The 12,665-nt window shown below is 55.4% G+C and overlaps 1 protein-coding gene across 1 annotated transcript; it reads right to left on the reverse strand.

The window, feature by feature from the left end:
- Window positions 1-7,351: 7,351 nt before the first annotated feature.
- GALR2 (galanin receptor 2) lies at window positions 7,352-10,224 on the reverse strand. Its single transcript, XM_074922178.1, has 3 exons — window positions 10,166-10,224; window positions 9,613-10,112; window positions 7,352-8,129 (listed from the first exon to the last, which is right to left on the reverse strand). Exons 2-3 carry the CDS (start codon window positions 9,954-9,956, stop codon window positions 7,352-7,354), a joined length of 1,122 nt encoding a protein of 373 aa, XP_074778279.1. The 5' UTR covers window positions 9,957-10,112; window positions 10,166-10,224.
- Window positions 10,225-12,665: the final 2,441 nt, after the last annotated feature.

Raw genomic sequence — 12,665 nt, forward strand, 5'->3', positions numbered from 1 at the left:
CCTCCTGGCTGGTTTTGCCTTCAGTGGATCTGGAGAAAAGGCTGCTCTGTGGGCTGTTGGTGCATCATCACGCCTGGGTAGAAATGTTAATACTTTGGTGTGCAGCAGACAAACCCACCCCAAAAAGCAAAAGAAACTAACAGAACTGAAAACAAAACACCAAAAATCCAACAACAATAAAACAAAAAATCCCCCAACAAACAATTAAGACACCCCAACCTTTTATGTACAGCCCTTCTGTTAAGGGCAGGAGGCTGTAAGCTCCTGGTGGTGTTGCCTGCTTCCCTGATGGGCTTTGGGAATCTCAGTTCTGTAGGATCCCAAAGGATTTTCCCACTGTTAACTGTTACTCAGCTCAGTGATGGGGCGCAATGCCAATTCGGTGGCATGGTGGTGTCTGGCCGGGGCAGTGCCTGGCAGGCCTTCAGTCTGGTTACCTACAGGGGCTGTTTTCCCCCAAAGTTCCATGAGCTACCGCAGCAGCGGTTCTTTGCTGCGTGAGGCACTGGCAGCTGGAGTCGTGATGCAGCAGTGAGAACCTGAGGGAGCTCTGTGGTGTCCTGACTGGTTGCTGCTCCTCTGACCTGAGGCAGAGTGTGTGTAGAAGTGTTCCCATAGTGATTTCTGTAGAGCACCTTCTTCCCATCCCTGCTTTTCTTCATCTCCTGTCTTAAATCGAACATATCTCTTTCCTGCACGCAGCCAAGTCCATTTCCTTCATTAATATGTGTTGCATCACATGTGAAGCAAGTGCTCCATTCCTGCGTGCCTTGGAGTGATTCTGGCCGACTGTGATGCAGGACCTGGACTCGTGTCTTCGCTCCAAGGCCTTTTGGAGCTCTGGGGCATGTATGTTGTTTCTGTGGTCTCTGGCCAGGCAGCTCCTGCTCCCACCTCACTCCTGCTGTTTGCTCTATTGTGGGATCTTTTCCATTATTTGCCCATGGTAACACTCAAAATACAGGGTTTCCATAGAGCTGGGGGTGCTCACAATAGCTGCTACTTTGCAATTTGGAGCAAATCCATTGTTCACCTGAGCCTGTTTTCGTGAGTGAATGTATGCTGGTGTCTGATGAGCCCGGCAGCAGAAGAGCTGCTGTGTCACTGTCTGGGGCACTGCAAACAGAGCACAGGGCTGTGGAGAGGATGAGGCAGACCTCAGCATGAAACAGGGAGAAAACAGATGGCAAAAAGGTGGAGAGCTGCATTTTAACACTTCTGCTGTTGTGCAGCTGCCAACCCTGCCTTTTCTCTGCAGGGGAGACTGCTCTAGCATGAGCATCAAGGGCTGTGAGCTGGGCTGTTTCTGGGAAAGTCAGGGTTGCATGTCCTGGGAAGGGTCTGCTCTGGACAAAGAGAAGTGATGATGCATCTCACCCCATGTCACATGGAGTTGGATGTTAGAGCCTGGATAAGAACATGGGTCCTGCTGTAGCAGAACCAGCCCCTTGTCTGGGCTGCTGCCTCCAGACAGCAATTTTTTGGGTAGCTCCTGGCCTTTCTGAATCCCCGATCTCCTCTTCCTCCTCAGCCTGGGCCTGAGCATGGCCTGAAACACTACCTGCCCTCAGTGGTGTAGCAAATGCCTGAAAAATGGGTTTGTCAGGCTTGTACAGCCCAGAGCTGGACTGCTGTGTGAGTTCAAATCATGACCACTCTTGCCTGGCCATTTCTTGTGTGTGGCCATGCAGGCTCACAGCACCCACCCCAGAGCCATCCTGCTCTCGGATATCAAATGCTTGAAGAAACCTGAGACTTCAGTGCTAGCTGATTTTTCCTCTGCCAGCTCCAAGAGCCCCTGAAGGCTGGCAGGTGCTGGACAGTGTTTTTAAGCATAAGCAGAGCACTGCTGGCTTGCATTACATGTGGTGTCAACCCCGCTGCATACTTATGCTGATGTTCACCAGACAGAGCTGGATTCCATCTTTCTGGATCAGTTTCTTCCACAGCAGTGGCCTAATCTGAATTTCTTTCTCCAGGAGAGCGTGTGGAATTTGCTGTACACAGGCTGAGGCTGTAAAACGTATTTTACTGCAGCTGATCCCAGGGTGAGGAGATTCACCTGGAACAGTTGCAGGCAAAGCCAGGGGAAGGAAGTGGGCAGCTTTGCCTGCAGTGTTTCTGGAGCATCTGAGCTTTAGCTTTAGTGTGCAGGAGCTGGTATCCTCCCTGTGCTGATGCTCTTTATGCTAAAGAGCCCAAAGAAAACACATTAAATCCTTTAGGGTCTGGGATGGGGCCACAGCCCATTCTCCAGAGGCTCTGGGAATGCCTCTGCATGGCCTGCATTGAAAGGGGCATTTCTGGCCTGTGCTGTCAGCCCATTCCCCCAGGAAAGCTGTACCAGTCTGGGGCTGGTGAGGAGCTGGTCCAGCTCAGCTCACAGGTCAGGCAATGCACTTACAGATGAGATGTAAAATGTCCTGCTCCCTCCTGGTCTCTCTGTTAGTAAGGCCAAATTAGCTGGGTTGTTTTCTACTCCAGGGATGCCCTGGCCACATCCAGAGGAAGGCAAGGGGGTAAGAGGCTGCTGGGAGCTGACGGCCTAGCTTGGTGGCAGCCACGCAGCAAGGAGGAGCTGGAGGTGGTGAGTACCCAGGGGAAAACGTAGCTTCTGTGGCTCCCAGGTGTGTGGCTCTTAGTTGGGAGTTCAAGACTCTCATTTTCCCTGAGCTAAAGGGGAAGCAGAGCCGCCCAGTCCCTGTTTCCTAAATCTAGCCTCCCACTCGCCTTGATTCTAACCCTTTCTGCACCTCCTGCCTCTCGGGAGGCGGACGGGCTCTCAGCCTTGCTGAGCAGCCGCTGCGGCAGCCAGACCTGCGTTGGGAGCAGCAGCACACTTTGGCCAGAGCCACCCCTCCCTTGGGGTGGGAGCAGAGGAAGCTGCTCGGCCCCTCCAGGCTGACCTCAAGTGTCCGAGTCGTGTCCAACGCTGCGCAGCACTGAGGAATGGCTCCACACACTCCTTGGCTTTTTATGGTAAGGAATGTCTTTGCAATATGTTAATTAAGAGTGATCATGGCAGCCAGCACGGTCCGGACACTCTCACAGTTGAGCACTTCACACCCCCTGCTAAGAGCAGAGCGTGGAGCCACAAGTGATGCTGAGACAGTGGGAAGGGGCCACGAACCCAACCTGGGGAGCTGAACCCCCTCTGCCTCCCCTTTGCTTCCTCCAAGGCTCCTGCGAGCCACCCTGGCACTTGCCAGCGAGCAGGAGCCAGGCAGCAATGAGTCGGTGAAGTCAATTTTTGAGGGGGTTGTGTTCAATGTAATTAGTGGATGTGCTGGAAGTCTAGCAAACCACCTTGTTCACACAAAATTATTCCTTGTGATGCTTAAAAAGATTGCTCGTCCTTGCTTTTTTGCATTGCCACGTACGCACTCCCATTGATTCTGTGTGTAAGACTGCAGCATCACAGCACTGCCTTTGTGTCTCTCCAGCTAAAGAAAGTTCCTTTGGGGGACCAGCTCTGCCAAGCTTTGGCAAAGGCTTTACTTCATTATCACATCACTTCCTTCCCATCTTGCCCTCTTGCCTTACCCTTGCTCGGGAAGATGCCAGCAGACTGTGGGATACAGGGGTAGATGCATTGCTGGTGTGCTTAGGGGGGTGCCTGGGGCTGTGTGTCCCCTGGGGCAGTGCAGGAGATGGCTCCTGTTTAATTTAGGGTGTGAGGCACCCTGGCCAGGCTGTTGCATAGATATTAGTTTGTTCTTGCACACAGTTATTTGTCTTTTGCACCTTCTCCCAGTGGCCAGGCTGTTGCTGTCAGATGTGGGTGACAGACAGGCCATGGGGTGCTCCAGCCATGTTGTACCTGCAACAGTCAGCAGCTTGTTCACAAAGCTGTCCTAGTGCCCCACAGCCTGCAATCTGCCACTGGGATTTGCAAACCCCACCCTTTTCCCACTGATTCTTTGTTATTCTTCTTCTTATTATTTATTTCTAAACCCATTTCTGCTAGGGCTGGACGTGAACCTTGCCATGGGGTGAGAGTGCCTGCATCCCAGGGTGCTTGCTGTGCTGGTGGTACAGCAACATCAGTGCTCCTCAAAAAGACCTGAAGCTGCAAACTGAGCAGCCCCCTACAGCAAAGCCAAGCTGAGGGGGAGCAGCGAGCAATATTGTTGCAGCGTGTGTGGTTCTGATGAGCTGTTTTGGAGAGGTGACCCATCCCCTCTTCTCCTTTGGCTGGTAGTCATGGCTCTATGCTGCTAATGCTATTTTGAGCCTCTCTTCCCATACAATGTCAAAATACTTAGGAAACAAACTGAGTTTACAAAATCCATGGTAATATAGCACTTTTCTCCTGCTGGCAGTTTGGAGCCTGCTTTTGCCAGGGTGGAACTGCAGGATTCAGCCCAAGTGCTGTCAGCCAGGGTCAGAGCCACCCATCAGAGTCATCTCCCTCTTCAGTTGTTTTGTGGTGGCCACATTGCTGCTGAAGGATCCAGCGTGCTCTCTAAGAGACCCAGCTTTGCTGCTCAGAATTGTCTCCCAGCCTGGGGACAGCTTGGCGCTGGAGGTTGGAGACGTTGGTGGCCACACTGTGAGCCCAACTTTTCCCATGGCCAGTTCAAGGGTAGCACTGGGAGCCTCCCTGGGGCTGGGCAAGGAGTTTGGGGCACAGGTGGCTGCACTTTGCCTGGCCCTGTTCCCCATGGGTCCCCCGGGGCCGGGCACCATGTGCTGGGTCATGGTGAGCAGCAGCAGCCCAAATACAGCCCTGGGGGGTTGCTCCTCCTCACAGGTCCTTCCCCCCAACACCCCAGTTCTTACCCCATGGTGAGATGGGATACCCAGGTACCAGCCCAGTTCCTTCCCTCCCCACAGGGGATGCATGGACTGAGGTTTGCTGGCTGGCTTGTACATTTGTGAGCTGGTAATTTTTATTTTCTTGTGAACGCTATAAAAAGATGAACTCAGGAGCAACTCCAGTCCTTTCTGAGAACTCAGTCCTGGGTGCAGGAGAACAACCTGGGCCTGAAAGCGAGCGCTGACTCTGTGGGGCCTCCTGTGGTGCAGCCCCAGCACTGGCATCATGATGCCTGGCAGCATGGGTTGAGATGTGGAGGTGTGGCCAGGTCTGATGGGAAAAGAGGTCACAGGGGTGAGAAGGAGGGGAGTAGGGTCGGTGTCTCCTCTGTGATGGCACGAAGGGACAGGGGCCATTGCACCTCCAGCCATGCCAGCACAGGGACCCCTGTCCTTGGGCAGTGCAGAGGTGGTGGGACATCTCCATCCCCAAGGTGAGGTGATAACTGTGTCCAGGAGGGAGGCTGAACCCCTCGTTGTCAGGGGGACCCATCAGAGCCAGATCCCACAGCTCTCCGAGCAGAAGTGGCTGGGAGCAGGAGGAAGATAAGGCTTTTAGTCATGTTTGCATGGCTGATTCAGTTTTCCCTGGCTGGGAAGTGTTGGGCAGGGGAGATAAATGCAGATGTAAGTAATGGAGCTGTTTATACACTCGCTCTCTATGACTTATGCCATGAGCAAGGCTAGACTAAATATAATGGTTATTGATATGAGGCAGCAGCCGATTTATGGCCCTCTGTGTGAGGACAGGAAGATCTGATTATAATAACTCTCAGCAGGGGAAAACAAATGTTTTACAACCAAAAGCCTTCTGGGAAGAAAGGCCAAGTGCTGGGGATGGGTGGAGGGCAGTGCGGTGTGGAGGAGGGCTGCATCAGGACCTGGATCCTGGAGCAGACCCTCAGCGAGAGCCAGGGGCCCGGACAGAAATAGCCTGCACTGCGTCCCAGCCCCAGGGAGCTCTGCTGTGGGGATTCACAAGGAGGGAAATCTGTGCAGACAGACTTACAGCCTCTGTAATGGCAATTTATAGAGACCTGTTCTTCACAGGTGCTTGGTGCTGTCGGGGTACAGACCTGGGAATTGCAGGGATGCTCAACACAGTTCATCCCAGCTCCCCCATGCTTTCACCACCTCCTTTTGGCTGTGCTTTGACGCGGTTCAAAAGAGTTAATTGATCCTCTTTCAGTGATGCTCTTCTGGTACAGAAAAAAATGGGTCTTTAAACACAGCCCTCAGCTGCTGGTGGGCACAGGGCTCAGTTGCTCGTGGGGTACGTGAGCCACGTCAGCCCCTCGCGTGTGGGTACAGCTGCACTGAGGGGAGTGCAGTGCCATTCCCCACACCGCAGTGCCCCCACCCCCGGATGGTCGTGCTCACATGTAACCCACACCCTCCACCCCCTGCTGCCTGCGGCTTCCCTCGGGCCAGCAGGTCCCACCACCCCTCCAGCGCCCATCTCTCCTCGCTGTGGGGTGTCTCAAGGAAGCTGGACACGGGATGGAGTGCTTTATTGAGGCTTCCCTGGCTGGCTGGGGTCCCCTACACTTGCACAGACCCTGATGTGGGTCCAGCCACACACTGTGGCCGCAGAAAAGCAGTGCCAGTGCTCTGCTTTGCGCTTCACCCGGGCTGAGACGCTGAGCAATGCCCAAGCTACCTGAAAGCATTAAAATTCTCCCCCGGCGCTGACCTGCTGATGTCCCGCTCTGCTTCCTCTAGCAGCACAACCTCTCCCATGGGGCCACGACTGCGCTCCCCAGCAAAAAGCCTCCCTCCCCACCAGTCCCTGGTGACCTCTGGACGCTCTGCAGAGCCTCATGCACACCAAAGTGTCAGGGATGAGCCACGATCAGGTGCCCTGTGCCCTCAGCAGTCCTGTACTTCAGCTAAGGGCTTGTCTTGCTATGGATGCTGCTTCCAGCTGTGCTCCATCTTGGGGAAAGCTTTCCCTGAGCCACAGGCCCCAAGGAGATGTGAAAGGGATGTTTTCCCAACCTGGCTGTGCCAGGAAGGTTTGTCCAATGATTTCTATACTTCTGGATTTTCCTACCTGAGCCGGGTTTGTGCCCATGTGGCTGTGGCCAACGCTGCCCTGGGACACAGCTCCTGAACCAGGACGCAAATGAACCAGAACTTCCCAAATGTCCCTAAAAATTCACCCCATTAACTCCAGCCAGACGCTGCATTAGTTGGAGGGAGCAGAGCTTTCAATAGGATCCAGGTATGGAGGCAACAGGGTGTAAGTCCGTCTGTGACAGAGGAACAGGTGATTACACAGGAGAGTTGATTTTGGGTTTTGATCTCTCTGTTGTCAGCACGTGCTTGGTGGAAGCAAATTCTGCCTTTGGATCCTTGGTCGCTTGCTTGGCTGAGTCTGCAGTCAGCAGCATTGCTTTTAACAGTTACAATATCTGGGTGCATTTGAATGAAAAAGGGTATGTTTTGATGCATTTCAACCCAAAAAGTAGCCCATCCCCAGGCGTGTGATGCTGCTGGAGACTGCAAAGCCATGGGATGGAAAGAAGCTCTGCTAGGTGACATTGAAGGTGATGAAGGAGCCATCTGCTTTCTGCTGATGTCCCACCAGCTCTGCCTCCCCCCAGGGCGGGGCTGGGACCCTGCAGCGCACAGAGGAGCAGCCGGGCAGGGCCTCGCTGATGCGGGTCACCTCGCTGAGCTCTGCCTCAAGCGTGCTGACGGTGTTCACCTGGGCCACGTGCACCTTGTTGGCTGCCTTCTTGTGCAAGAGGCAGATGAAGATCTTCTTGAAACCCTTGCGGAAGTGTTTGGAGACCAGAGCATAGACGATAGGGTTAACGCAGGAGTTGGCATAGGAGATGAGATGCGAGAGGATGCGGAGCACATACGTAGAGTGATTGAGGGGGAAGTACCCGAACCAGACGCAGAGGATGACCAGGTGATGGGGCAGCCAACAGAGGCAGAACAGGACAGCTACAATGATGATCATCCTGGTGACCTTCCGCTTGGCCTTCTTGGATTCTGACATGTCTTGGAGAGGGTCCACAGACCTCCACAGGTAGTGAATAGTCCGCACGTAAGTGAGGCTCAGGATCAGCACTGGGATGATGTAGCTGAAGATGAAGGTGCAGATGTCCATGACCTTGCGCTGGGAGATCTCCCAGATGGGGTGGCAGACAGTCAGGTTGGCCAGCTGGAACTCCTGGTAGTAGCTGAGGTAAGGGCTTGAGAAGATGAAGGAAAGCCCCCAGATGAAGCAGATGGCTGTGAGGGCATTTCTGGGTGTCCTCAGCTCCCTCGAGTGCAGAGGGTATCGTATGGCCAAATACCTGCACAGGAAAGGGAGGGGGACATGACTGCAGTCCAGAAGCAGATTGGAGAAAGGGCAGAAGTGATGGATTTGAGCTTTCCAGGGCAATTAGTCACACAACTGCTTCCCTGGTGCTTCTCGGGGTCCCTGTGCAGCACAGTGGGGTGAGGAAGATCTCCCCCAACCCTGTCCTGTCACCCTTTCTACTCCCAGCAGTGCCTGGAAGATGGAGATGGTCCTTTCTGTCCTTCTCCCTAATCCAGCAGAGCCTCACTTGATCATCAGTCTGTCTGGCACAAGCAATAGCAGTGGTGAGGATATGAAGGCAGGGGCAAGTCCCCAGGATCCACACACCCCATGTTCCTCACACCACAGAATCACAGAGTCATCTCAGATGGAAAAGACCCTGAAGCTCCTCCAGTCTAACCATTAACCCCACTCTGACCGTTCCCAACTCCACCAGATCCCTCAGCACTGGGTCAGCCTGACTCTTCAACCCCTCCAGGGATGGGGACTCCCCCCCTGCCCTGGGCAGCCCATTCCAACGCCCAACAGCCCCTTCTGCACAGAAATCCTTCCTCAGAGCCAGCCTGGCACATGCAAAAGCATGTCACCCATTTTCAGTTCTGCAATTAGCTGATTCCTTAATTACATCCAGATGTGGGGGCTTGTGTAAGCTCCTGCTTGCTCGACACCTCCACTCCTCCCAGCTCTGTGGGATGCGGGAGGAGAGGCAGACCCTTGCTCTGCTTTAGCTCCTGGGGGCTTGTGGGGGCTGTCCCAGCAGCCAGTGTGGCGCTGTGCTGGGATGGCAGGACACATCCTGCTGCAGCTCTTTGCAGGGGCCTTTCATGGGGACTTTCCACATCCCATCTCACATGTTTTGGGCACTGAGTGGAGCAGCACCAAGAGCTCCCTGCCTCTCGCTTGCTGCGGGGGCTGAGCCAGCATGGGGGTAAAACACAGGCAGGAGCAACGAGCTGCCTTTTACAGAGCTTCCTGGCTAAAACCCACCCTGGGACAGTCACTGGGACAAGGGACAGCACTAGGATAGAAAGGGATTTTTTGCTAATAAAAGAGGAGGATGGGAAAAGCAGTGTCCCAACTGAAACATCCCTGTGCCTTCTCCTCCTGGAGGTTTGCTTGCTTTGCTGTGGGCTGTTGGGAGGGTAGGGTCTCCTGGGAAGAGCCAGGGCTGTGCAGGGACTGAGCTTTGTTCCTGTTTTTTTTTATCCTCCCTTCAGCTGATGGAGCCTGCAGATAGACCCCAGTCCTACAGCTTTGGAGTCTGAAAGCTTCCCCTAGCGGGACACTGAGGACAGGGATCCTAATCCACCCCTCTCTGCTGGACCCCATCCCTGGCAGTGCATTTCCTTGTACACAGGACCTGGGAAATGCTCCTGGATTCCCCCAGGAGGTCACAGGGATCAGGGCTTGGCTCCAAGGGATCCAGAGAAGAGGGAGCCTCAGGGTCCAGGGAGCCCCCCCATCCTCTTTCCTACCTGTCAAGGGAGACGGTGGCCAGGGTGAAGCTGCTGGCGTACATGGTGAGGTAGATGAAGAAGTGGACGGCCTTGCACATGAAGGACCCAAACACCCAGCCCTCCAGGGTGTAGATGGTGGCTTGGAAGGGGACGCAGAAGAGGATGAAGCAGAGGTCAGCCACCCCCAGGTTGAGGATGAAGAGGTTGGTGGTGTTCTTCACCTGCCCGTTGCGCAGCAGCACGGCTAGGACCAGGCAGTTGCCCACCGTGCCCACGAGGAAGATGACGAGGTACACCAGTGGGATGATCACCGACTCGGGCTGCCAGCCCCCCTCAGAGCCCGCCGCCGCCGAGCCGTTCATGGCCGAGAGCACACGGAGCACGCAGCGGGGATGGACGGGGGGAGCGCGCGTGGAGAGGGCACCGGGGGGGCACGGAGAGCACGGCAGGGATGCACGGGGAAGGTGGTGCACGGAGAGTGTCACGGGGGGTATACCAGGGATTGCACGGGAAAAGGGGTGCACGGAAAGGTCAGTGGGGAGCGCAGCAGGGATGCAAAAGGGAAAGGGGGTACACAGAGAGCGCAGTGGGGAGCACAGCAAGGATGTAAAGAAAAACGGGGTGCACAGAGAGTGCAGCAGGAGCGTACCGGTAATGAAAAAGGGGGTGCACGGAGAGTGTGCAGGGGGACCCGTCGGGGTGCAGGGAGATCGGCCGGGGTTACACGGGGCGCGCAGGGGGGGATGCCCCGGGAGCCCCGCGGGATGCTCCGGGGCTGCGGGGGGGGGATGTAAGGGAGCCGGGCGCCCTTCACCTCCTCCGGGTCGGCTGGCAGCCCGCGGCCGCTCGGTGCGGCTCCGGCGGCGTGGCTCGGCGCTCTCCCTCCTACCGGCGGAGCGGGGGGGGGCTCCGGGGCGGCGGCTCCCGCTCGGCCCAGCGCATCGCACCCCGAGCCCACTCCGCCGCGGCCCCGGGGAGGGGAGCCTGCCCCATCCCCGCTCCCCGCGGAGATAAATACCGGCGACGGCCGCAGGAAACACCCCCCAACCCCGGGAAGAGGGGCTCGGGCTGGGGCCGGTTTGCTCCGAGGGCAGTTGTGTGTGTGTAAATCCGGCGGGGTAAAATGTCCTTCGGTGCCGCGACCCTCCGGGAAGGGGCTGGGGTAGCCGGGCGGGGCACCCCAAAGGGAGCTGGACACCCCAAGTGGGGTGTCCGGGTGGTTTTCCTTATTGCTCCTCCCTGCAGCGGTCCCTAGGAGAGGGCTCGTCTAACCCAGGGGCTGCAGGGTTGTTGTTTTAGGAGTAGGGGGGTCCTCTCGGGCCGTGAATGTGTCCAAAGTGTCCAGTACACAGGTAAATCCTTGCACCAAAACACCCCAGAGGTGAGCTCACGTTTGCAGGAAAATCTTTATTTCTCCCCCAGGGTGAGGGATCAGGATAATTCACTGCAGTGAAAAATCTTTTTCACATCTGTCGTCTTTTCCTGCCTGCAAAATTGCCTGTTTTGTTCTTCAGAGCCTTCACAGATGTAAGTCTCGGGACTGCCTGGGCAATCAGCTCTCCGAGGACACTTCATCTGGTCCCCAGGCTGCTTTGCTTTGTTCCTGTGAAGATAGACATATTGAATGTATCAATTATTCCTATAACTAACCCACTCCACAGCTTCTCAGTTGTCTTAATGGACATTCAGATCTGGCAGTGCTGGGATGTCCGGGGACAGTCACAGCCCTGTGACATTGCCACCACAGGATACAGAGCCCTTTTCACCCTCAGCAGCCCAGGAGAAGCCCCACAAAAGCAGCTCCCGTTCAGGTATGCAGATGAGGTACGTGGGGAAGCGAAGACACCACTTTGGTGTGGGGATGCTCTGCTCCTGATGTTATCTCACAGAGAAAAGCAGGCAGTCAAGAGCCATACGGAGCAAAGCCGGCCACCCCGCAAGGCATAGGGAGGTGCTGAGACACAGCAGCGCAGCTCTGCCTTCCTCTCCTGGTCCCAGACTGGCCACACGCCCCCGGGGAGTCACTCCTGCCCTCGACAAGGGCTGTGCCGCATCCCCAGCCATGACCATGGAGTCTGCAGGGCCAGCTCCTGGGGAAAGCCCAGCCCCAGGGAGCTTTCACCCTGTGGGAACTGCCCCAGGTCCCTGTGCCCTCAAATACCCACAGCAGGGCACTGGTATTTGGGTCTATTGACACTGGTGGTGTCTTTGGTTTCCCTTGACCCCCTTGCAGTCAGCTCACAGAGAGGCCAGGTCTACCCTCACGCTGCGGTGAGACTACTAAAAAAGATGAGAGAAGACACCCAGTTTCTTCCCAAACGCCACTGCAACTTGTAACCCACAACACTGTACACAAAGATCAGTAGCAGGATCCCCCATCCAGAAACTAAAATAAATTCCTGGCCTGAGATATAGATGGGTTATTTGGGCAGGGGTGCGGCAGGCTGAGGATCTGGCCTCCAAGGGTGGCTGAAAGCAAAAGGAAAAGGCACACTGTAAAGCTACCAACCCTCCCAGGCTTGCAGGGACTGGTGGCACAGGGATGGTCCATGCATGGTGTGAGTCTGTAACCCTCAGTGGATTTATTCTCTGTGGCTCTCCCTGCAACACCAAAGGCAGCTCAGACTCACCACCTCACTGCAAGGCTCTCAACCAAGGCTCTGCTCGATGTGGTGCCGCAGGTTTCTGTTGTCCTCTCTCTGCCGTTGGGGAAGAGCAGACCCAGCTCTGCAGCAGGAATCCATGCACCGAGCCAGCAGCTGACAGTTTTATCCTCCCACTTACAGACTCCAGAGGAGCAGAAAAGCTTTGTGCCAGTATTTGGGGACTGTGGCATGGCAGAAATATGGCTGTGATAAACCTGACAGCTGTTCTGCCATTGGAGTGGGTCCCTTGGTGTGCAACATGCACGTATTTGCATTGGGCATCTGAGCACGTGTGCTGCTGTACCAACCTAACCCAAGTCTGTCTGAACTACCGTGACCATTAGAGAGGACTGTTGTTTGTAAAACATGCTTCAGTTGACATGTCTCTGCTTGGTTCAAGCATCATCCTGAAACACAGTTTGGTTT

The sequence above is a fragment of the Athene noctua genome, chromosome 18 (assembly GCF_965140245.1).
Source record: "Athene noctua chromosome 18, bAthNoc1.hap1.1, whole genome shotgun sequence".
Classification (NCBI taxonomy): domain Eukaryota; kingdom Metazoa; phylum Chordata; class Aves; order Strigiformes; family Strigidae; genus Athene; species Athene noctua.